Genomic DNA, 24018 nt, shown 5'->3' on the forward strand with positions numbered 1-24018 from the left:
TTATAAAAATGGCTTCGTGTACAGGTGGGAGGACCTACACTTTTCTACACCAAGTAAAATAAGTGGCGACTTCCTACACTAGCTACACTCGTGTAGCCAATGTACGTACAAAAAAAAAAGCCTTAGTGCGCGCTACGTTTCCTCCGTGCAGGACAAGGCTGGAGCGCGCGCTCGCACTCATGTGCTCCAGTCTGGCTGCGCTACGCGGTGCGGACTGGCTTACTTCAGCCTGTGTATTAAACTGCCTCAATAAATACACACACTAACAGCAGAAAGAAGCGCACTGACCTAAACACCATTTTTGATTGTTGTCATCTAACAGCCAATAGCAGCCGTTTATGGGAATCCTGCATGTGACGATATACCCCGCAGCTTCGAAATAGGCGAGAAGGCCTCGTTTGAAAAGAGCGTTTGAGAAAAAATTTGGAAGACGCTTAAGCTTCGCCTTTAAGAGTGGAACATGATAGTATTCAAAGACCCCCAGCTGCTTTTGATGCTTCCCGGCAACTGCAGCTTATGTAACCATAACGTTTACCGGGAAACGCTGGCGGCGAACGCTATGCACGAAGGGAATCTTTCTGTTAGAAACGCGGCCTTTTGCGTGGGTCGATCTCCTGTTATTGAAACGAAAGCTTCACTAACCGCGTCGAGCCGAGTTTCGTGTCGCCAGAACTTTGACCTTCATTTGACCGTAACTACGACGTAGCCTTGGCAACCCAACATGTGACCCACCGCGCTGAGCCAACGCCACCTAGACTAGGTGGCGTTGGCTGAGCTCCGCCGCCGCCTTGGCGCATGCGCTCTCCGCAGGTAGGTCGCCGCCTGACCACGTGACTCACCGCGCGCGAGCGCCGCGCTCGCGTAGTCTGTACGAGCTTTCACTCTTAAAACAGTTGCACCCTTTGGGGTGTATATTTGTCCCACAACAATATTCGTCATCTGCCTTGCTTGCGTTTTCTTTATTGAAAACGCTGCGCTCGTTACTTTCCTGTCGAAAATGCTACGCCTCGCTGATAACGCGCACGCCGTTCGTAAGAAAGGAAATGCGGGCAAGACAGATGGCCATTATTGTTGCGGGACAAGATACGCCCCAAGGGGTGTAAACTTTTTTACAGAGTGTAGATAAGAGGCGAGGCCGGGTCGTCTTCTGTGAGCGCTGCGCGGGAGTGGGAGGCTTTAAGCCGTCGTCGGCAAGCGGCGTCTGACCACCCCGCGGATAATGCCCGGCGAACTGCTTCACTCGAGAGGGTCCGAAATGCAACAGGCGTCTCACCGTCGAGATCAATGTAGCGACCGCGTTCGCGCCCTGTGCGTTTATGCTTCGACGCTGCGTATGTTCGCGGCGTCTCTAAGCATGTCTAGCACTTGCGCTTTCCCTGTGGCACAACAGGCGTCGCACTGTCGAACGATTCGCGTCTACCCAAGCCTAATCACAGTCTTGCCACCAACCTAGGCACAGCCGTCATACCTGGCTTAACAATGATTGCATACTTAAGTATAATAATTGTAGCTAAATCAAAGAACCAAGCTTTCGCTTTGCATATCCAGGATAAGCTGAGCTAAGCGGCGGCCAATTTTTTTTCGCACTTTTAATATTTCAGTCTGAGAAGAGAGAACATAAAATTTATGCGCTGTCGGGGTTTTTTTGTCATTACGTTTGTGTGTAGGCTGCCGTTGTCAAAATTCCGAGGAATAAGTTTGTAAAGAATGAAAGACAAGGTATGAGCAACTTTGGTGGTAGAAGAATGGTTGGGTGTGCATGGTTCGGAATTTGGTTCGAAGTTCCTTTTGCGGCAGCGATGTCCGACGCTGGACGCGGGTGGGAGTTAGGTGGAAAGCTCTCGATATAGTTATGATGCATGCTCCCAAGGTCGCTAGATTCGGTCGTGTTTGCCAGTCGATCTACGGGGTTTTGTTCGGCTCAGTGGAACCCAGATCCGGAACCGGCCGTGGCGCACCTTCGTGTGGTCGCGCTGCGCCGCGGATGGCGTTTGTAGTCTCCATGCTTGTATGCCTTGACCTATTTTGCGTCAAGGCAGTGCAAGGGTCAGTCAGGCTTGTGTCCTGTAAGACCGACATAGCTGTTTGTGTGTTGAGTGCAGTAACTCAGTTGCGCTGCACCACAGCAGCCCCCTTGTCCGGAAAGTACCGTTGGCCCGAACCAAAGCCCCCCGCCCAGTCAGCCCGTGTAGAGGGGTAGCGCCGGGGCCGATGTACCGAATGATGTTGGGTTGATGAGTACATGTAAGCTCTGGGACGCGGCACCTCCGGGTGCCAAGTCCTCTTCCAATCTGACAACGGCGCCGGAGGCCTGACGCTGACGCTGGATTTGCTGCGACACTGGGCCATTAACGCTATCGCGTTAAAAAAGAGACTTCGCGCTCTGTTTGTGAGCTCCACGCGCCGCGCAGCATTGTAAAATTTGGCTGAGATGTTCACAGCAGCGTACACTATCCGCGGACTTCGTTTTTTCATCAAGCCCGAGTGGTGGCTCAGGACCCGTCTAAGTGAGCATCCATTAGAGGTCCCTTAGTCCAGGTGCGATATCCTTAGTGTTACAGCAACATTATCTGGATGGGGTTTAGATTATCCATGGTATGCATGTTTATTAAACAAATCTAGATATATAAAGTCACTTCTCGTTACAACGGACCCTGATGATCCGCTAAGAAACGTCCGTTTTATCCAAAGTCCGTAATATCCAAAACGCCTCACTTCCGAAATTTTCGTCGCGATGTATAACTTTATTGCAAACAGTGAGTGACGAAAGACGAAAGTAAAAAAAAAACAATGAGAACCTAATTTTCGCCCGAAAGGCGAAGCATCGATTACGATAGCAAATTAATCAAGCGCGGCAGCAGCAGCGAGTGAATTGACCATGGACCTGTCCCTCACTTCAACGCGAAATAAACATCGAAAGCACAGCGCATACGAAGCTACCGGCACTGGGCGCACTTTGCATACATCGCAGATCGCTTTGATGAAGCCCGCGCGGGCGCACACTTTGTGCACATCGCAGATCGCTTTCAAGATACGGCGCCTGCGCGGGTGCGCACTTTGTCCGCATCGCAGATCGCTTTCAAGATACGGCGCCCACGCGGTTGCGCACTTTGTTCGCATCGCAGGTCGCCTTTAAGATACGGCGCCCGCGCGGGCGAGCACTTTGTCGATGTGGCAGATCGCTTTCAAGATACGGCGCCCGCGCGGGTGCGCACTTTGTCCGCATCGCAGATCGCTTTCAACATACGGCGCCCATACCGGCGGGCACTTTGTCCACATCGCAGATCGCTTTCAAGATACGGTGCCCGCGCGGGCGAGCACTTCGCCCACATCGCAGATCGCTTTCAAGATACGGTGCCCGCGCGGGCGAGCACTTTGTCCACATCGCAGATCGCTTTCAACATACGGCGCCCGTGCCGGCGGGCACTTTGTCCACATCGCAGATCGCTTTCAAAATACGGTGCCCGCGCGGGCGAGCACTTCGCCCACATCGCAGATCGCTTTCAAGATACGGTGCCCGCGCGGGCGAGCACTTTGTCCACATCGCAGATCGCTTTCAACATACGGCGCCCGTGCCGGCGGGCACTTTGTCCAAATCGCAGATCGCTTTCAAGATATGGTGCCCGCGCGGGCGAGCACTTTGTCCACATCGCAGATCGCTTTCAAGATACGGTGCCCGCGCGGGCGAGCACTTTGTCCACATCGCAGATCGCTTTCAACATACGGCGCCCGTGCCGGCGGGCACTTTGTCCAAATCGCAGATCGCTTTCAAGATACGGTGCCCGCGCGGGCGAGCACTTTGTCCACATCGCAGATCGCTTTCAACATACGGCGCCCGTGCCGGCGGGCACTTTGTCCAAATCGCAGATCGCTTTCAAGATACGGTGCCCGCGCGGGCGAGCACTTTGTCCACATCGCAGATCGCTTTCAAGATATGGTGCCCGCGCGGGCGAGCACTTTGTCCACATCGCAGATCGCTTTCAAGATACGGCGCCCACGCGGGGGCGCACATTGTTCGCATCGCAGATCGCTTTTAAGATACGGCGCCCGCGCGGGCGAGCACATTGTCCACATCGCAGATCGCTTTCAGGATACGGCGCCCGCGCGGGTGCGCACTTTGTCCGCATCGCAGATCGCTTTCAACATACGGCGCCCGCGCGGGCGAGCACTTTGTCCACATCGCAGATCGCTTTCAAGATACGGTGCCCGCGCGGGCGAGCACTTTGTCCACGTCGCAGATCGCTTTCAACATACGGCGCCCGTGCCGGCGGGCACTTTGTCCACATCGCAGATCGCTTTCAAGATACGGCGCCCACGCGGGGGCGCACATTGTTCGCATCGCAGATCGCTTTTAAGATACGGCGCCCGCGCGGGCGAGCACTTTGTCCACATCGCAGATCGCTTTCAAGATACGGCGCCCGCGCGGGTGCGCACTTTGTCCGCATAGCAGATCGCTTTCAACATACGGCGCCCGTGCCGGCGGGCACTTTGTCCACATCGCAGATCGCTTTCAAGATACGACGCCCGCGCGGGCGCCGGCTTCACCTTCACTGATGACACGCCATGAGCACGCTAAGAGTTACGCCTGGCACAGTAGGAAATACAATTAATGGTCACATCCATAAGTCGACAACAGCACCCTAATCCGGCACCCAAGCAACTGTGCCATTTGTACGTGAGAATCATTCGTAAGAATGGGCACTGGCCAATCGTGACTGCGAACGAGATGGCATACCGAAGGTCGTGGCCAATGAAACATTTGTCCACATCGCAGATCGCTTTCAAGATACTGCGCCCACGCGGGTGCGCACTTTGTCCGCATCGCAGATCGCTTTCAAGATACGGCGGCCGCGCCGTAAGCAGCAGCCGCTGGAGTAGAACCCCCTCTCCTCCCCGTGCCTCGCGCGAAACAAGAGGGCACGTTTCAGCCTATCCTTCCGCCCTTGCGCGCGCGATATTGAGCCGCAATCGTCAGCTGACCCTCGCAAGTCAGCTGTCTGCCCGTGTCGACACGGCGAAAAATACGTTTTATACGCCCGATATTGAAAAGAAAATTGCCGCTAATTTCGTCCGCTGTAGCCGATAGTCCGTTGTAGAGCGGTCGGTTAAGAGCGAACTTAGTTGCATTAATAAAATAGGTAGAACAAACTACGGCTGAAATACGGTCTGTTATATCCAAAAGTCTGTTTTACGCAGGTCCGTTGTAACGAGCGTAGACTGTATAGGATGTGTGCAACGTTCAGAACATCATGTTGTATGAACATCTATGGAACATAAATGGTTATCCGGGGCAAATAGGCGATTAGGCTATTCAATGCAATTTCTCTTCATTCTCATCGCAGAAAACGGACTGTGCTCTGCAAAGGCCCGAACCCACAGAACCGGCGTGGACCAGATCCTTCACTGCACAATGGGCCAGATCCCAAGAACCACAGCGGCATCAAGTGGCGCGCTGACTGCGCCGGCTGGAAGGGCCCCAAGGCAGACGCCATGCTTTTGCTGGCAAAGCCCAAGAGGCGCCGCAGGAGGGGTGCCAAACACGTGGCCACGCCTTCCGCCGCGGGAGAGCGCACCGACGAGGACGAGTCCGACAGTGGCCGCGCCAACTGCACACCGCCTGTCAGAGTGCACCGCAAGGAGTCTGAGGTGTGACTCACGCCTCAGCCGAATGATCATTGCTGCCATCTCTGCTGCTGCTGCTGCCTGCACGCTGCTTCACCTTCACTGATGACACACCAGGAGCACGCTAAGAGTTACGCCTGGCACAGTAGGAAATACAGAGAATTAATGGTCACGTCCATAAGGCGTCAACAGCACCCTAATCTGGCACCGTTGCTTGGCACCCAAGCAACGGTGCCATTTGTACGTGAGAATCATTCGTAAGAATGGGCACTGGCCAATCGTGGCTGCGAACGAGATGGCATACCGAAGGTCGTGGCCAATGAAACATTCCTTGTTAACGAAAACAGCTGGCAACCCGAGTGACCCTAGGTCCGCAATAAAAAGAAAGATATGATAGAAGAATGTACTGAAAAGCCGTTTGTAAGAAGGGGTATGAAAAGCTTTGTAATTATGGTACCTGAAGAGAGACTCGCAAGTCTTGCATCCAAAGTGTGCAGTCTGCTGGGATTATTTGACACTTGCCGCAAGTTTCTCTCTCTCTCTTTCATTCATAAATACTGTGTCATTAGCGCAAATGACCAGCACCCATTAGTTAATTCCTACAAGCTGTTAGATAATAGCACTTAGTCCTAAGTACTCAATTTGTTCGACTGACAGATCAGACTGAGCTCGACTCGGCCAGAATCGGGACTTCAACTACTTTCGTTTACTGCAATAAGGTAGTGCATGTTGAAGGTCAGAGGAGAATGTTAAGTTGACACTACCTAAAAATAAGGAGAGAAGATTCATGCACAAGCCTGGCTTGCACTGTTAATGTTGAGCCAGAGACTGCAGTAAACGTCACAAAATGTTTTGCTTCACAACCAGAAATTATAATTTTGCTGCCCTGCACTCCCAAAACTTTAGTGTACAGTTGCACAAATTATCTTAAAAAGGAGTAAAAGAACTATAGAGAATTGTCGAAGAACTGTCGGACACATGAATGTTATCTCTATAGGGGCATTCACTAAAATGCAAGAAAAGTTTTTAGCTTCTGGTTGTTTCAGAATGCCATGTGGATATGGTAAGAGGCCATGACATAGTGTGTTGGCGGTCCATTCGTAGTATGCAAGAGCAGTACTGCAATGGCTGTATTGGCTTTGTGGGCTTTCCTTTAACGGGGTACCCTGCGCCTGAAAACTTTTCTTTAATTCTTTGGCGATTTCGATGAAACTTGCCGAGTTTATTTATTTCAATGTGCTAGTTTTAAATATACATCCGGTTTTCTTGCAGAGTAAATAACTTTCAAGAAATTGAAGAAATTCAGCTTTATTGCATAATTTGTTTGGAGGTTAGCTATCTACCAATCTATGCATGGCATAATAAATATCGACATACGAAAATGATGTGGAACAAAGAGTGCAAATAAGCAAGTATGGTGTTCTAACCCAATTTTACGTCGAATGAGAACACTGCAAACTTCAGTGGGAGAAATCCATCTAACTGCTAAACAAAGAAACTTAAAAACTTTCTAATAAATGCAACAACGTTATTTCGTTTCTTTGCACTCTACATATCTTTGCCTTTCTGGAAAAAAAAGGAATTACAGGGATAGCACAAGTAGAAGCCCAGATAATGCACCTGCAATACGGCGTCATCATCAAACTTGTGGTTTTGAGAAAACAAAAATATTTCTCAACTGATATATTGAAAGAAAGTTTGAAAAAACGGCACCAAAGGCCATCAGTGGGCACCAGTGGGCACTTATTCATGGATGTTTGGCCTTTGCCGTTCGACGACATAGCATGCACTGCGAGTACGTTCAATTCAAAAGGTTTACACGTTTTCGGGCTCTCAATTCCCCGCGCGCTCCGTCCCGACGCAACTTCACCGCAGATCTGGCAAACCAGTCAGTTTAGTAGCGAGACCGTATACCTGATCGCTCCGCGCCAGCTACGCAGAACCACTTCAAGTATTACATAAGAAAACACCGAGAATATTGTTCATTGCTGCAAATCCGACGACAACGTACGGAGTAGCGGGCTTCGCGACCGAGGCTGTTGCACTATCGGTGGTCGGATTAACAAAACGCCGAATCGTTCGTCCCGCGGCCGTCGTAGATGCAATCTTGTCAAGGTAGCTTTCTCGTGTGATCTTATCCATTTCCTCTTCAGTTACGACAGCCGTGTTCAATTCTTACGCGAGTGTAACCGGCGTGTGGATATGCGTGATGCGGCAAAGCAGTGAGGCGTCGACGTTCGGCGGCGAGCTGCCAGGTATCCTGTGCCGACCTCGACGACGGAATCGCTTTGGGAAGTATATTGCGTCTTGTACGTTTCCGCCCGTAACGATTCCCTACAGTGTGCTAGAATATTTTCTAGCACACTGTAGATTCACGGAACGAAGCTTTGTCGGACCTCCAGCATACCCTAGACAAAATGGCGGCTGTTTTCGTCGTTTGAGCGAGCCATGGAGAAAGGAAACTGAGGAGAGGCCCTACCCCGTCCGCGCGCTAGGAAAAAGTGTGGAGGAAATGACGTAGTAGGTTCTCCTTTGTTTTCCTGGTTTTTTTTTATTTCTTTGCTGTAGCGGCCCCGCCTTTCGGACCACAATGGCGGCATTGTTACGGTTCTGTGCGCACACACGTGTTGCTCCGTAGGTTTCGTACCGTGGCAAAGGCGCCGTGCGGGCAGGTTTGCGTTGGTCTCCGTGTTTTGTTGCGCTGCGTTATCTGGACCGTGCTCTACCGGATGTTGCTGTGGCCAGGTGGGACAGGAAGAACTAAAGTTCGTGAAATGAACGCGCATGCAACGCTGTACGGAATGTACCGCGCCACGGCAATGGCAACGGACAAAGGAATCTCCGCCGGAAATTTTGCCCTCTTTGGCGGAATCATGCTAACGTGCTAACGATTGTTTAGTATTGCTGCGGAGCGCGCGGGTCCGAGCAGCACGGTTGCGCGCAGCGCGGCGTGGTCGAGAAATGTAAACAAGAGAGAAGAGCTGGCCCGATAGGAGGAGTAACGCCATGAGCAACGCAAACTTCCGACTTCACTTTCGCTTCACAAAGAGTGACGTCAGGGCCTCTCCTGGAGCGAGCGCTCGTGGTCCTTGGAGCCCATCATGACTCGTCATCTTGGTCACGTGCTCAAACTGACCGATAATTATTCTTCCATGCCGATAATAGCGTGCGCCGCGATTTTTTTTTCTGTTGTTTTAATTGTGACCGCAGCGCCGGCAATGTTGCCTACCAACGAATAAAGAAAGCCAGAACCGTGAGCTTTCGAATGATACGAAAATGGCGCTGATAGAAAGCGTAGTGATCGAGTTATGCGCGACGAAAATCGGGCGCGATTTGTCCCCAATTTAAAGGCCAACTCTTGCGGATTCGCATCTTTGAATCACAATAACGGAAGAGCTACGCGGCATTTCGTAACCAAATTTCGGAGATAGGCGCGGAAACGCGTAAGGAATGCGGAAAATAAAAATTGAAAATTCGAATTTTGGGCCGATTTTCGGTCCCTAAGACCCTGGTACACCCTTAGCTGAAGAAAAAAATTCACCAATAATTACGGTACTTCTTAATGTGAATTTCAAGCACAGCTGTTTATGTGCTTTGAATTCGAATGACAAGGTCCTCTCAGTGGCGGCACTCGCCGCCTCGCCGCTTTGAAAATCCGCTTGTCCGCTTAGACGCTCCGCTTTCGGTGTGCTCTGCTCTGGCGGCTCGTTCAGTAGCAGCAAGATGAAGCATTTCCACCGGTTGCGTCACTCATTGTTAAGAAAGAAAGTGTGAAGACGAGAATGCGCCGCTCGCGTGGAGCATGAGCTGGTAGTGGCGGCAAAGGCAAAGTAGCGCTTGCGCAGTGGGTCCGAAGCCCACGCCAGCGCTTTGTTTCCATATATGGTATCTGTGGACGCGCTTGCCGCATGCCTGGTCGCCGCTGTAGAGCACATCTTGTGCGGCACTCCGCTTTCCTCCTCACCCTTTCACCATACTCTCCTCCTCTGCCTTCCTCCTCAAGCTCTCTTTGCTATTGCCTTCTTTCATCCCCCGCTGCGCTCCGCGTTCTCTTTCATCCTTCGCTGTGCTCGTTCGCTCGGTTACGCTGCGGGACGCTCACGCTCAACGCAGGAATGGGCACCTAAGGGCTGCGCTCTAAAAAGCACTATGCAAAATATAGCGTGCTGTAAACAAACCAAACTGAGGTATTGAAATGTGCAGTAAGGAATTGTTCACATAGTGGTCATAAATTTAATTAAAATGTTAATTAGTCATTACTGCTGGCAACTTTTTTTAGATGGCTGATAACAATACAAAGTTTGTTTCACCCTTATAAAGGGCTTGTCAAGATGTTCATTGACAGAGCACGCAAGGAGCGAGAGGTCGAACTCGGTGCAGCAGTCAGAACCGGCCCCGTGCTTAAAGTGCTGGTGATGCATCTGACTGACCAGCACTTCTTCATTACAGCCTTTCTTTTTTATTAACTTTATGCATGTTTAGCTAGGCCACTCAACATAATTGCAGCCATAAGTGCATAACTAAGAAGTGAAGGTAACTAAGAGAGAGAGAGATACACAGTCAAGCAATTATCTGCAGCTGTGAGTAATTTCAGTTAAGCTTGCACCATCAGGAGGCAGTTCCATATACCACTGCCTTAAGGTGATTGAAGCATTAGTGAGACAGATTATTTTTTAGTTTTTTAGTACACATGTGTTTGTCATAAACGACACTATCTGGTGCAAGTTGCAGGAATTTTGTATGTATACTATACAGTTATTATCACTTTCACAGGGCACCCTGGCGGGCTGACTCATTCAAAAGAAAGAGCCTTGCCATCAGCAGCAAGTTGTATAAGAGTCAAAGTGTGGACGCAATGCAGTGTGTGCTTTTTAGTGGTCTACCCCATTGTTCCTTGTTCTGCAAATTCGCTACTGTTGTGCTGGACAAGATGCGGCTGACATGCACATTCATATTTACTTTGTCCTTTGCTGTGGCCCTTGAGTTGGTAGTACTCGGAACCACCGATGGTGCACTGTATCAACACTGTGAGTTGTGGCAATGGCTATGATGCAAGTGCATCCATACTGCAAGGAAGAGCAAAAGCAACGTAAGCAAAGAGAAATAAATTGCAAACCAGCTCTCAGTGTGCTTCGCCAAGGCAGCATGTCATATATAGCATATAGACACAAAGGACATGACAGACTGTATAAATCAGCCTTCTTGTTTCACATAACCTAGATTGTTGTATAAATCGAATGCAAGGTTCAAGCAGTGTTATGCAGGCAAAATGTTCTTGCATTTATCCTATCTTTCTATCCACATTTATTCAAATTTAATATGAAGTAAATAATCTCTATTTCAGCATTTTCAACTTACGTGCAACATCCTGTGAGAACAAAGATTGCATTTATCTGGCCAGATTTCAGATTTTTACCGCACTACATTGCGAGATCTTGATTCTACTAACGTTAAAGATTGACTTGTACTAGATTTGCCTTTTGACTATTGCATGCCTAGCTTGTTAAAGAATACATATACTAACATGATCAATCATGGGAAAACTACAGTTTTTAACTTATTGTCCTGGCTTTTTTATAGACCTTGCTAATTATATCGTGAAAATTGCAAACAGTGAATATTACATGCAGACCAACATCTACCATTCATTGTGCAAGACTATTTTCATTCCAATTTCCAACCTACTACTGCTGGATTGCAGCATTCTTGTTCCTACAGTAATATGTGTAATGAAAAATATGATATGCAGACCATAATTATTTAACCAGCATGCCCGACAGTCCTTCTGCTAGTCAGCATAGCTTCTCGAATCATTGAGAAGACTTGAAAGCAGCTCATATTTATCAACAGGATGCCCCACTACACTTGTACTGATACTGCAACACTTGTAAACAGCACAATGTTCAATCATTGCAAAGCATATAGGCAGGTCATATTAGTGCAAGATTTTCAAGGTAACAATAAGCACATAAATACAATTTGACCAGGTTCTGTGTTCAAGTTTACAAAAAGGCAAGCTCTTGTGACCAAGTTACTGTTATACGGCTTCATGTACTGCAACACATTATACAGTACTTTGTTTCCAAGCCACCACATTAAGGTGGCATTTCATTAATCCTTTCTTAGCTCCTTGAATCAGCACTTAAGTATTCCAGCCAATATGTGATGGTAGCATTTTTACTGCTGCTTTGACAGTTGCTTTAATGTAATGTCATTGTTTGAAGGACAGCAAATTTAAAAATGCAGCATCTTACATTTTTTTGAGGTCTGTGATTTCTCTTTTACTATCATTCTAAAGGGTTACATCTATTATTACTATAGGTATCCCATAGCTTAATTTGCTTAAATATTTACCCACTTCCTGCCACTAAAATGGAAAAAGTCGTGATACAGTGCTTAACTATTCACACACACATGTAAAACTTTTTGTTTTCCTCTGTTAATGGTGATTTACTTAACATGTTAACTTAATTGCTTCTCAGTTTCTCCACTGCTGCATTCTTTATACCGAAGTAGTCAGCTTTAGTTAAAAATGTATGCTTACTGGCATAGCTACACATAAATGTTGTGCATATAGAATTGAAAAATTGCAAATTTCCTTCAAGAATCGACATGCTCCTTTTTGGTCACAATTAACTGCCAACATGATAAGTTTGAGGTCGCCTCACAAATGCAAAGTAGGGGTCAATTTTTTGAGGTGGTAAAAAATGGTTAAGCTGCATTAGTTTGCAAGTACAAGTTGCCTAAACAGTGAAGGTTGGACTGTGTGCTGCTATTTGGCATACCAAAGAAATCTTGGAACACTCAGGAACACACTGGAATGGTGGTGCCTTCCACGGAATATATTCCTTAAAAAATGTTTAAAGGACCCAATATGAAGATTAAGGGCAATATTTATGTCCTCCTTTAACTCATCTATTCCCCCTCGGCGAGGGTGATGCTAATGGTTATGTCCCACCAAATTTAATTGCTATGCCACCTGACTTCATTTTTATTATTATTTTCTTTCCTTGACGTGCTGATGGCACTATCTACTTCCAGTAAGTGGCACCAGCCATAACCATAAGAACAATTTCCACTGGATTCGAGAATCTCTGTTACAATGGGGTATGGCAGCCACCAAAATCGAAAAATTGGAGGTCACACCAGGGATCCTTCATTGGAAGCTGGCAAGTACCCTTCAAGATAAGTATCTGACAAAACTGCCCGAGAGTGGCAATGGGACAGCTGGAACACGTCAACCACCACTTCCTCACCAGCCTAAGATTCCTTGCAGACCTAGAAGGGCATGAGTGCTTAATTCAAGATCAAAACTGACAAGGTGCGATCGTGGTGATACTGGTACATGTGACTGAAATTTAAGGTGTCGGCGAGCTTGAGCTGATGACAGCCATGTTCTTCAGGAAGTATGTCACTCTTAACGGGACACTAAAGTCAAATACTAAGTCGACATGCACTGTTTAAGTACTACCTTTCCAGAAACCTCGCAAGGCTTGTTTCGTGCCGAGAAAATTGTATCTGAAGGGTCTGAATACCTTCTTCGACATTCAAATCTCCCGCCACCTTACCGAAGGAGTGGTGACGTTGCATACACCATCACCGCTCTTTGCTGCCGTCGGTGAGTAAAAACGGCGCCTGACAGACGGCGGCACCAAGGCAAGACAGAATGGCGGATTCGCCGCTGCAGCTGCTTTTTGGTCAAGTGGCGTAGACCGTTTGGGCATCCCGCGACATCACATGGAAGTTGAATTCTCTGCTACTTGCAGTTTGTGCAGGTTTTGCGAGCCAGCAAAACCAGCGCAGCACTACGCGACCAGGAAAGTACTGAAACACGAAAGCGTGGGCGGCGTACAGTCGAGCGAAAACGAAACCTTTCGACCGCCCACGTCGTTGTCAATGGTAATTTCAATGAGTTCTTTTTTCTAAAAATGAAATAGAACTGGACAAGTAGCATTTTATTTCATAATATAATGCAATACAAGGATGTTTTTTCCAACGAGTAGTTGAGTGTACCAGTGACAGAACTTAACTGAGGAATGCTTTCGCCATCGGGCAAGTGCTTGAATGTCCCTGCTGAGCCTATAATCATGTCCTGCATTTGCCTCGATTTCTTGATTATTAAGGCTCTGTTCGCATTAATATTGATGCCTTAGAGATTGCCAAGCACTTATCTATCACTTTAGCTTGACTTAGTATTTGCCTTTAGTGTCCCTTTAACAGAAGTTGTGGGTGTCACTTCAGCCTGTTTTGTTGGATAATATAAGAAGTAATGGCATGAAGAAGTGCATTTCACTAAGAAATTATGAACAGTCATGCAAACTTCATGCTTGCATATCTCAACAATCAGCCAATGACTGCCATCTATGGGCTGCTGCTGCCGTATAAGAGTTGAAAACCAGCTGGCAGCTCCACCAAAATGGGTGACAAATAGCCCCTGCTCAAAAACAAGGGGAGCTATCTTTGTGTTCCGCTTGTGAGCTCCATATGCCAAGCACGACTATAAGAATTGGTCGAAATACTCACAGCTCTGCCTGCAGAACAGATGATATTCACCAAATTCAAAGGATGCTGCAAGGCTCGCCTTATTTTTGCAAGTTGTATAATTAAATCTTGTATATATAACAAATGCTTTTCTCTTATATTTACAAAACTCAACTTCCTGAGGTGACACCAACAAAGTGTCTCAGTTTCACTGGCTGCACACAGCCAAACACCTTTCTTAATTTAATCTAGTTTATCAACAAGAAAAATATAATTTGCAATAGCACTGCTGCTGTTACGGGCCACAGCATCATGCTCACTTTTCTGTCCACTCCATTCTTAACCAATGGGACACTGTCTACCAGCCTGTGTGTGTGACCACATATTGTTAAGGACACGTACTTTGTTTTACCAACACTAGCAAGTAACATTGAAACCTCATGCAAACTCTGCAAACTCAGAGTGGTGAACTTCATTAATTAAAATACATGGTTGCATGGCATATTATCTTATGGTGCAAATATGAAAATTGAACTTGAAATTGTTACATAGTGACCTACTGTGCTTAGTTCAAGAAATAAACATAAATGACCGTGGTTTTGTTGCAACATACAAAAGGATATAACTAACAATAAAGCCACACATGCACACCTAACAGTTAAATATGCAAGAAAAAGGGCTCGCCCTAAACTAAATAATATGCAATTTCACACAGAAAATCTAAGAGGGAATGACCATTCATCACGAGTCGAAGCATCCTGGCTGAAATCTTAGAGAAAGCAGCTATTTCAAATAAATACACATCTGTGTGACCAGCTATATATATATACATATAAAAAGGCAAGCATATAAGTTTATATAAAGGCATGCATATAAACTCACTATTGTCTCAATTTGACAAGAAGAAAGAATAAAATAAAGGAAAACCAGATAAAAGATTACACTAATCACTGAAACTAAACTGTATGTGTGAACAAACTTGTGGTAAGTAACCTAGGTTTTTTATTCCATCACATATGGCTGAGCAACACAGTATGGGTAAGTTTAAGTGCAGTTTCTGTTTCTCTTTTTTTTTGAAGGGCAGGAGGTCATGCATGATATCTGAACACAGTAGCACCGCCACCCTAGTTTCTCGTCTCAACGGTGAGCCATGCCTAATTAGCTTGCTGCCAGCTTTAGTGATGCTTGGCTTGGGTGGCAAGCTTGCCATGCTATCATGCATTAGTGCACTCAGGTTTAACTTTTCCTATTACTATTGTTATCCTGTGTGCAGTCCTATTGGAAAGATTTAATTCTGAGCAGATATCATGACTTTCGCTATGCTTTATTGGGAAACACAAAGCAATCATCAGCAGGGATATTTTGAACGACCCTGTTAATGCACCTGTTGTCAAGTGCACTAAAGTGCTGTTTGCAGATTGTATTAGCACAGGTACAAAAAAAAAAAAACTGCATGTGGTGTTACCTTAAGGGCACGCTAGTCAGCACTCCTAGCCACTCAATGGAAGCTATCCTGTGTTACTGTTTCCAAAGCAGGCCTATTTTCTCTTGCCTTCACCTGTCTAGCCTACACATTACATTGTGGAGATGCAAGGATGCATGGGGACCCTACATTATGGAGGTGCTCCTATGTTTTGTCTTGCTACACTGCAAATCCACACTCCCAACCACCATGTCTCCATGTACCAGCTCCCATGAAGTTTCTTGCAACCAATGGAAGTGCTTCCACAGTAACTGTCAAGATGAGTGTTTCAGTATATTACGTGGGCGAAAATTTCAAATGTATGAATATTTTTAAGGCCCCTTTAATGCTAATATGTGCTTCCACAGTCGGTAAGAAGATATCCAGCAGCTTGTACAGAAGTTATTTCATCAACATTTCAGTCCTTTACTTGCAACCTTTTATCGGAAAAGTAAATGACAAAACCACACTTGGTGTAAACCAAGGAGTTGACTCTTTTGCTGCTACAACTACCAAAATATAGCATTCTCTCTCAGGTCTTTAGAGGGCACATACCATGCCAACAATACCTTGTGCCACATAAATAAGTGCAGGACCCTGTCAGGAAATGTTCCCACTCTTAAAAATACAGACTTTGCATAGTTTTCAAGCCTCACATACAGATGCTTTATGCGTTTATGAATGCACAAATACTATATTATGGCACAGAGATCCCACCATGTGTTTACAGAAAAAAATGTGGAGCTCTGCAAGACTGTAGCTGAGCGAACGGCTACCTTTACCAATACAGTCTTAAAGCTTTCACAGAGAGGCATATCATGAAGCTGTTAGGCCTGCAAAAAAGAGGAGCAATTGTATGATGTCCAAACCAGCATAAGGGCCGTCCATTTCCATGTTGCCACTAGCGTGCACACAGACATGTGCATGTTAATCATAGCAGACTGGAAGAAGAGAAATGAAGCGCGACACTTTATCTACAACCATATGTTAGCTACCTTGTTCCTATACATGGCCTGTTCCAACATTTGGTGACCAACATACACTAGTTTCTGCTAGCATTAATTATGCCAAACGATGTCTAGTACTCAAAGATTAACTGTCAACAGTAGGTGCTGTTAGCTTTACCCTTTAGTAGCAATACCAGATTAAGAGGCTAACAGTGTATTTACCATTGTAAAAGTAATTTCATTATAACAGACTGTTGTGAAGTGCATGACATATTTTAATTACAGTATGTACAGCATAAGCATCATTTAAAGCTCTGATAAGACAAGTGAAGCAGATACACTGTACTTACCCACAATAAAGCAACATAAAACTCATCATAGGCCTAAAGCCAAGCACAAATTTCAAAGCTCACTGCATTCCATTGTAGCTACAGCATTCAGGGGCATCAGCAATGGAAACCCTACATTCACTTTGTACAAATGTTAGGCACGTGTGGCATGTACCTTGAATTGTTTGTTGGTTTGCTGATGCTTGTGTGTACATTTTATGCTGCCTGCAGATGTGATACATGTTGATTTATCTACTGTATAAAACTGCTGTCACATGTTGATTCTACAACAAAGACGTTGGTCAATTAAACTCTTATGTGGACAGGGGTACTGTAACAGTCTGTATAGGAAGATAATCTATTCAAGGTCACTTTTTCAATGTATTACCTGGTAGACCATGAAAGAAGAACAGAAAAAAAAACTGCCATGATGGCTCAGTGGCTACGGTAATTTGTTGCTTTACACAAGGCTGTGGATTTAATTCCCAGGCTTGTTTGAAGCATTCTGATGGAGGCAAAACATAAAAATGCCTGTGTACTAAGTTTTTGGTGCACGATAAAGAAAGCCCTCACATGGTAGAAGTTAATTTGCAGCCCTCCAATTAGTGCTTCCCAGCATAACTTTTGGAGGCTAAAGCCAATAAACTCTGGATCACACTAATGTTGAATTCCAATGGTAGATAGCGAGCGCTCGGCCGGATCGTGACGGAGCACGTCGCTCCGACTGAGATCGCTCTCATGTGCGCACACCATATCTGCGAAGGGAATGCGTGCGCTCCCGCAGAGGCACTTAGTACAGGAAAATCAAGTGAGAGGGCGCTAGAATAGAATCGCACGGCACGAAGCGCACGGCATAAAATCGCACGGCACGAAGCGGCGTCCACATTTCCCATGTCGTCCATAGCTACCCACGACCGGAAACAGGCGACCGTGACAGGAAGCAGAGGCGGGTGAAGGAAATACGTCACGAGGACTTCCGGTCAAATCTGCCAATTTCGGCGGAGCAAATATTTTTGCTCCACGGAGCAATCCGGGATCAGCGGCTGGTCCCAATCTGCCATTGGAACACACAGCTCACGCTCCCATTCTGCCATTGGAATACGATTGCTCCATACTGAGCAGAAAAACTTGATCTGGATCTGCCATTGGAATTCAACATAAGTGAAAGACAGATTATAAAATGTGCTAAAGTGTTAATATCTTGCATTATTACATTAAATTCACCAAACATGCTTCCTATTTTTGTTCCAGTGCCACGCAATGCTTAAATAAGTAACATGCTTGAAATGTTTGGGGACCTTCATGCGTCTGTGGTACAAACATAAAAATGCCTGTGTACTAAGTACTAAGTGCGTACTAAGACTGTCTAAAGAAAGTCGCTATTATGACCAGTCAAAAGTTTGTGGCTGCTACTTTATGCTGCTACAAATGCATCATGCCTTTTGTGTGAAGGCGTTTCGCATAACATGAACCAAGTTTTATATAGGAAAAAATACACCAGAAAAGATTGCATATTATATAACATTCAAACCAATACAGCACTGCATGGAGCCAACTTGTTATTAGGGCATTTTCTTGTTCTACTTACTTAGTTTATTAGAAAAAAATTCCGAACATGCTGTCTAAAATTTCTGTGTGTGCTATTTTTGTACAAGAAAATTGTGCATAATCATAGGAAGCATCAAATTCAAGTGTCTGCACCACACAGAGTTCTTTTCACATCAAAAGGAAACATGTGATGTTTTGGAAAATAGCACACAAATGCACAAATGTGTGGTGGCTGTAACATTCACACCAGCTGCTGTGCGAGTACAAGTCTGGAAACTACCTTGCACTTTCCTAATACATCCTAAGAACTTATCATTGACGTATTAAAACTAGTGCTATACTCACATAATGAAACATGCCAATTTAGGGCAAACTAATGCCATACTTTTATTCCCAATGTCTCTCGTTCGTGTGACATTGGTGTAATTTTGGCTCATGCACTTAGGTCAGAGCTCACACTGCTGGTAGTGATAAGGTTCAAAGTAGCATGGCATCACACATTTCAGTAATTGCATCTATGGAGCGTTCAACTTCCCAGTTTCCCTGTTGCGTTTCATTCTGTAATTATAGTTCAAATTATTGCTACCATCTTGAGACTGCTCCTATCCTTTGTTAACAATGTTTTAACAGCTATGATGCTGTGATAGTTTATGGAATTAAAGCTCAAGAAAAAGTAAACATACATGTTCCACATGAAAAATGGTGCTAATGCCTAAAAACACACAGAATGCCCATACAAACTGCACACTCTAAGTACACCTCATAGTAGCACTACATTATAAAAAAAAGAAAATATACTTTTACCACAAAAAGAATCAGCCTCATGGGTCATAATATAATAATATAATAATAGCCTCCAATTTCAATGGTACCCATTCTGTAAAAGCATGCCATCAAGCAAAAGTACAGAGCAATGAAACAGTGCCCATCAACAACGGTAGGTGAAACCGCTACTCGATGTTACTGCCAGAGAACTCGCCTGTGAATGGCACGTCTGGAGCAGTTCACGTACTAACATGATCACATTGTTACTTCTTCCACTACAAGTTTCAAACTTTTTTCTCTTTTGCATTCACCGGATTACATATTAGTGTAGTACCATACCAGTCATATGTACACTTAGCAATGGGTATACAGTTTCCATCAACAGACACCAAAAACAGTGTGTGTAGATAGAAAACGAAAAGTTAATCTTGCATTGACTCCACAGCAAGAAAGCATGAAGATATCACCCAAATATGCATACACACAAAGGAAAAACAAAACATGCCACAAGTATGTTTTCAAATACAGTGTCTGCTAATAAGGCTGCCTTTCTAAAACATTTGTGATGACATACACTCTTTTTAGTCGTTATGAAGGCAAAATATAATTCAAGAAATACTTATTTTCCCCAGTACTAGATTGCCGAGTACATCTAAAGAGGCTAGATGTACAGTCTAACATCCTCACTGGTCAACAAATACAGACATTGTAATGGCTGTCATTTGTGACTGCAGCTTGCCTTGCTGTGCAGTCAGCTTGTGTAGTTTAGTGCAGTGAACTCTCTGCCTTAACCAATGAAGTGATCCATACATTGCAGAGCAGTACACAGATGCAATAAACATATGCTGAATTCAGTAAGCATTGCCAATAAAGTGGACACTGTTTATGTAGCAAGTGTAGCAGGCTCATGCCACATCAAAGACAGCTAACAGCAGCAATCAATGAGAGCCACAATTAGTCATTTTGTTAAAAACCCAATTAAACATCTTTCATGTAAAATAATCTGCTTGAGTCATTGCATATGAAGGACTTGAAAAGTATTGACATAGCAAATGGAAAAACTGTAAAGTATGTGCTGATAGTGCCTCTTCCTTTAGCAAAGTAAACCTAGTGCAACTCAAATGGGCCAGAAGACGGGAGTGAAGATAAGCAGGATTACAAAAACAGTCAGGACACTTACAAAATCATAAATTGCTGTAATATGCTCTTCTGTTTTGTTGCATTGGTGGCCATACAGTAGCACTGCAGGCTTGCTACACTGCACAAAGCACTGCATGCAGAACAGAATGATTGGACAACCTGAATGTCTCCACCTTGCTCCACTGAGCGAATTCTAGGTGGCCACAGAAACCACACTTGCAGTGGCCATCAGTCACGTAGAGCTGCGAGGCGTCGGGTGAGGGCATCCTCAGCGGCCTTTGAGCGACCTGTGGAAGCAGCAATGGTGTCAGCTGGTGTTACGCCTGCCTGGTTGAGCTGGTCGATCATTTCGAGGCCACTCTCCTCAGCAACCTGCTGGATCAGCTGGTCTACCTGGGCTGTAGGTGCAGTTGTAGTTGTGGCTGTGCCCATGGCGTCTTCAAGAACTGAGCTTCGAACGTCCAGATCCTCAAACTGCTGCTCAAACTTCTCCATGACAGCTGATACCTTCTGCAAGTCCATTGAGTTGATGGCCTTGTCAAGTGCTTTTACCACACCGCCCATGTTCTTGGTGACCTGCAGAGTAGCAAGTTTGAGAAAATAAGCTTTGTTTATTGTGATATTAGTGCAACATGTACAATGGACACTAGCCTGCTAATGCAGTTTTCTTATGACAGGAAATGATAAAACTTCAATATATGCTATACAGCAGATATATACGAGAGTAGTTTGCTATTAGTCAGGACACAGTTATAAAAAGATAATGAATACATCCTCACGAAGAAAATGTGAAAGCAAGGAACACTAGTACAGAAAAAGTAAGATTAATAAAAAATGAATTCTGGGGTTTTATGTGCCAAAACCACGATATGATTATGAGGCATGTCGTTGTGGAGGACTCTAGCTTAATTTTGACCACCTTCAGTTCTTTATTGTGCACCCAATGCATGGTACACGGGTATTTTTGCATTTTTACCCATCGAAATGTGGCCGTGGTGGCTGGGATTCAGTCCCCCCGCAATCTCGGGTTTAGCAGCGCAACACCAAAGCCACTATGCCCCAATGGGGGGTGTAAAATGATTGGTAAGGGAATGTTGGGTAAAAGGCAGACTAGTAACATGTCCACCGATATGAAATGATAAGGCTGAGGTACATCTTGGTGAAAACAGCTAAAGGTCACAGAGGCAATGGAAGACATGACGATGGCCTAGGTGAGCCAATAGTGGTCTGCTTCACCTGCCAAATCTTCCTGCAGTGCATTAACACAAAAATACAGTAGTTTACAATAAAGTAGTTGTGTGTGTTGTGCAGACTAAAAAGACAACCATCCACAAAAGCTTGTCAACATCAAAGCAATGGAGGAAACAGAACATTTTGAAAGGGAACTGCTGTTCTAACACCAAGGAACGTTTGAAAGCTACAACAGAAGGCACAGAAAGGGTGCAAAATATGCTAGAACAAGCAGAACTAAGCTTATGAACAACATTGCAGAACAATGAACAATACTTTTTCAATAATAAACTTCCACAGCAGCAAACAAGGCAACCATAGCAAACAACAAGAGCTGGGTCGAGGTGAAAGGCCTGTATCCTTTAATTCTTTTTAAGAGGTTTGTATCTCGTGCCTTATGCTGGATCAACATTATGGCAACATGTTTCTAGCCCCTGCATCAAGATGCCACAGCAATATGCAGTCATAACATGGTTGTGGTCAGGATCAATCAAGGTCGGTGTGAAGACCTATAATACCCTCAACAATGATTGTTTTTTTTTTTTTTTGTATATCAACCATAAGATGCAGGTACTTAGACAATGCTTACAGCCACATCTTTAAAGGGCCCCATACTAGGCCTCGTTCAGAACTCTGGTTACAGTACATTGGAATCTGTAGCACACCATTCCAGGTCTGTGCTACCATAAAAATTTTTTCAAAATGATTTAGTAATAGAAGTAACACAAGCAAATGAAATGCCCCAAAGTTACAGTGTGAGAAAGCAAGCTACTTTCTCCATAGAAGAGGATATCTCCAATTCACTCGATCAGTGTCCATCAGTGACAGTTCTATTCTGGACACTGGTCATGTGAAGCAAACTGGTCGTGTTCAGGAACAAATGAATCTGGCGACAGTTTCGGCTTCATACGATGACGCCCGAGAGTTGCTACGGGCATCCATTTAAATTACTAAATTCTTGCTGCATAATCAACAGACACAATGTATGTACACAAGGCTGCATCATGTTTTCATCTCTCAAAAGTGGCACTCGAATGCTACCAGGCATTAAGGTGGCATGCACTCAGAATTAAGTGATAATGGAAATTAACGAGACCACTCTGACGGTATTCATGTTAACGGAAAGACAGATGTTTGACTGTTAAAATAAAAAAGAAAAAGAGAAGCTTGCAGGCGAGGGTCATTCTGTAGCTGTCAATGTACCCGACATCCACGCGCATTTTGACAATTACAAAACTGTGCTTATTCCCAAATTGTGTTCTTAACGATACCCAATGCGTGCTGAAAGTGGCATCCTCAAGAATGATCATTCCTGAATGCACTCCCGCACATGAAGAGCAAAAAATTCGGACACCACAGAGGGGACAGATACGTAATATATGTTTGTCCTTGAGCTATTGTTCTCTTTGTCTGCTCCTCAGTTGAAGCATTGAAGGTGGCAAATTATTTATGACCATTTAGAAGTCTTTCTATAGAAGTGAACTCTACGACGATCAGGGTCACGAAAGGCTACCTCGAACACCTTGTTGGCGTTTAACTGCATGTGGTAAGAACGACAATCATACCAAATAAGAATGGCATACATACGCTCCCCTCTTGCACCAGGCCATACCAAAAGCTGTTTCGATAACTTTGATGCTTTACAGTTCAACAGTACACCTCGCTTCTTACCTGCTTCATAGCCATGGCACTCTTGATCTTGGAGCTCACAGCATCAACTTTGGAAGCCATGCGCAGGTAATTGATGCTTTCGTTCTTCTTCCGAATGGCGTTCTCAGCATAGATTCGCGCACCTTCGACGTTGCCCTGTTGCAAGGCCTTCTTGATCTTTGCTTTCTGCAATCGCTCATCTTTCTCGGCTTTTTTGGAGAGTCGTTCGAGCTGTTTGCAGCTGAATCGCAACTGAAATAGCATGTCATCCATAACGTACCGTTACAGTGGGCGTGTCGTGAATGATTCAGCTGTCACGCGTCTGTGAGATCTCGGTACGACGTGTTTACCTACGGTCCAGCAGGTCCTAAAGACCTGTCCACGACTTTCTTCCGATCGCACTATGTATACCGACCAAACGGCACTTCCCTGACACGCTCTCGACTGTTCCTACGGTTTCTATTCACGAGATGTAGCCAGACGTAGAGACGAAACATGACGAAACTTTGGACTAAAGCCTAGTAATCTAGCCGAGTATGGCCAAGTGGCAGGCAAAATCCTGTTATATAATCCGGTTACAGCCAGTCGCTTCCTAGTTTTAAATACTTGAAGTGAACAACACACTTGAAGAAAATTGAGTTTCATTGATCATTTTGATCACAGAGTATTATGCTAACTTTAAGGTTTTGCTTGTCTCACAACATATTAACAGTGTCAGCGACATCGGCAACTCTACTTGCGTTACAAGCATGGTTACAAGAATCTAGACTATATAAGCTGTAATGTACTCCGCCAACCCTGCCTTCGTTGCCTCCGCGTGAGGCACCTGCGGTCAGCAGCCGCA

General features: G+C 45.3%; 2 protein-coding genes across 2 annotated transcripts in view; one reads left to right on the forward strand and one right to left on the reverse strand.

Moving 5' to 3' along the window:
* LOC142581334 (uncharacterized) overlaps positions 1–16887 on the forward strand; it is a 54867-nt gene extending 37980 nt beyond the window's left edge. The window contains exons 3-4 of the mRNA XM_075691203.1: positions 5343–5646; positions 10396–16887. Of these exons, the coding sequence (XP_075547318.1) occupies positions 5343–5646; positions 10396–10413 (322 nt within the window). The 3' untranslated portion in view covers positions 10414–16887. The remainder of the gene's footprint in view (positions 1–5342; positions 5647–10395) is intronic.
* On the reverse strand, positions 16772–23702 carry LOC142581302 (charged multivesicular body protein 1a-like). Its single transcript, XM_075691201.1, has 2 exons — positions 23196–23702; positions 16772–20870 (listed from the first exon to the last, which is right to left on the reverse strand). The coding sequence occupies exons 1-2, from the start codon at positions 23445–23447 to the stop codon at positions 20523–20525; spliced, it is 600 nt and encodes a 199-aa protein (XP_075547316.1). The 5' UTR covers positions 23448–23702; the 3' UTR covers positions 16772–20522.
* Positions 23703–24018: the final 316 nt, after the last annotated feature.

Source organism: Dermacentor variabilis, chromosome 1 (assembly GCF_050947875.1).
Source record: "Dermacentor variabilis isolate Ectoservices chromosome 1, ASM5094787v1, whole genome shotgun sequence".
In the NCBI taxonomy this organism is placed as follows: domain Eukaryota; kingdom Metazoa; phylum Arthropoda; class Arachnida; order Ixodida; family Ixodidae; genus Dermacentor; species Dermacentor variabilis.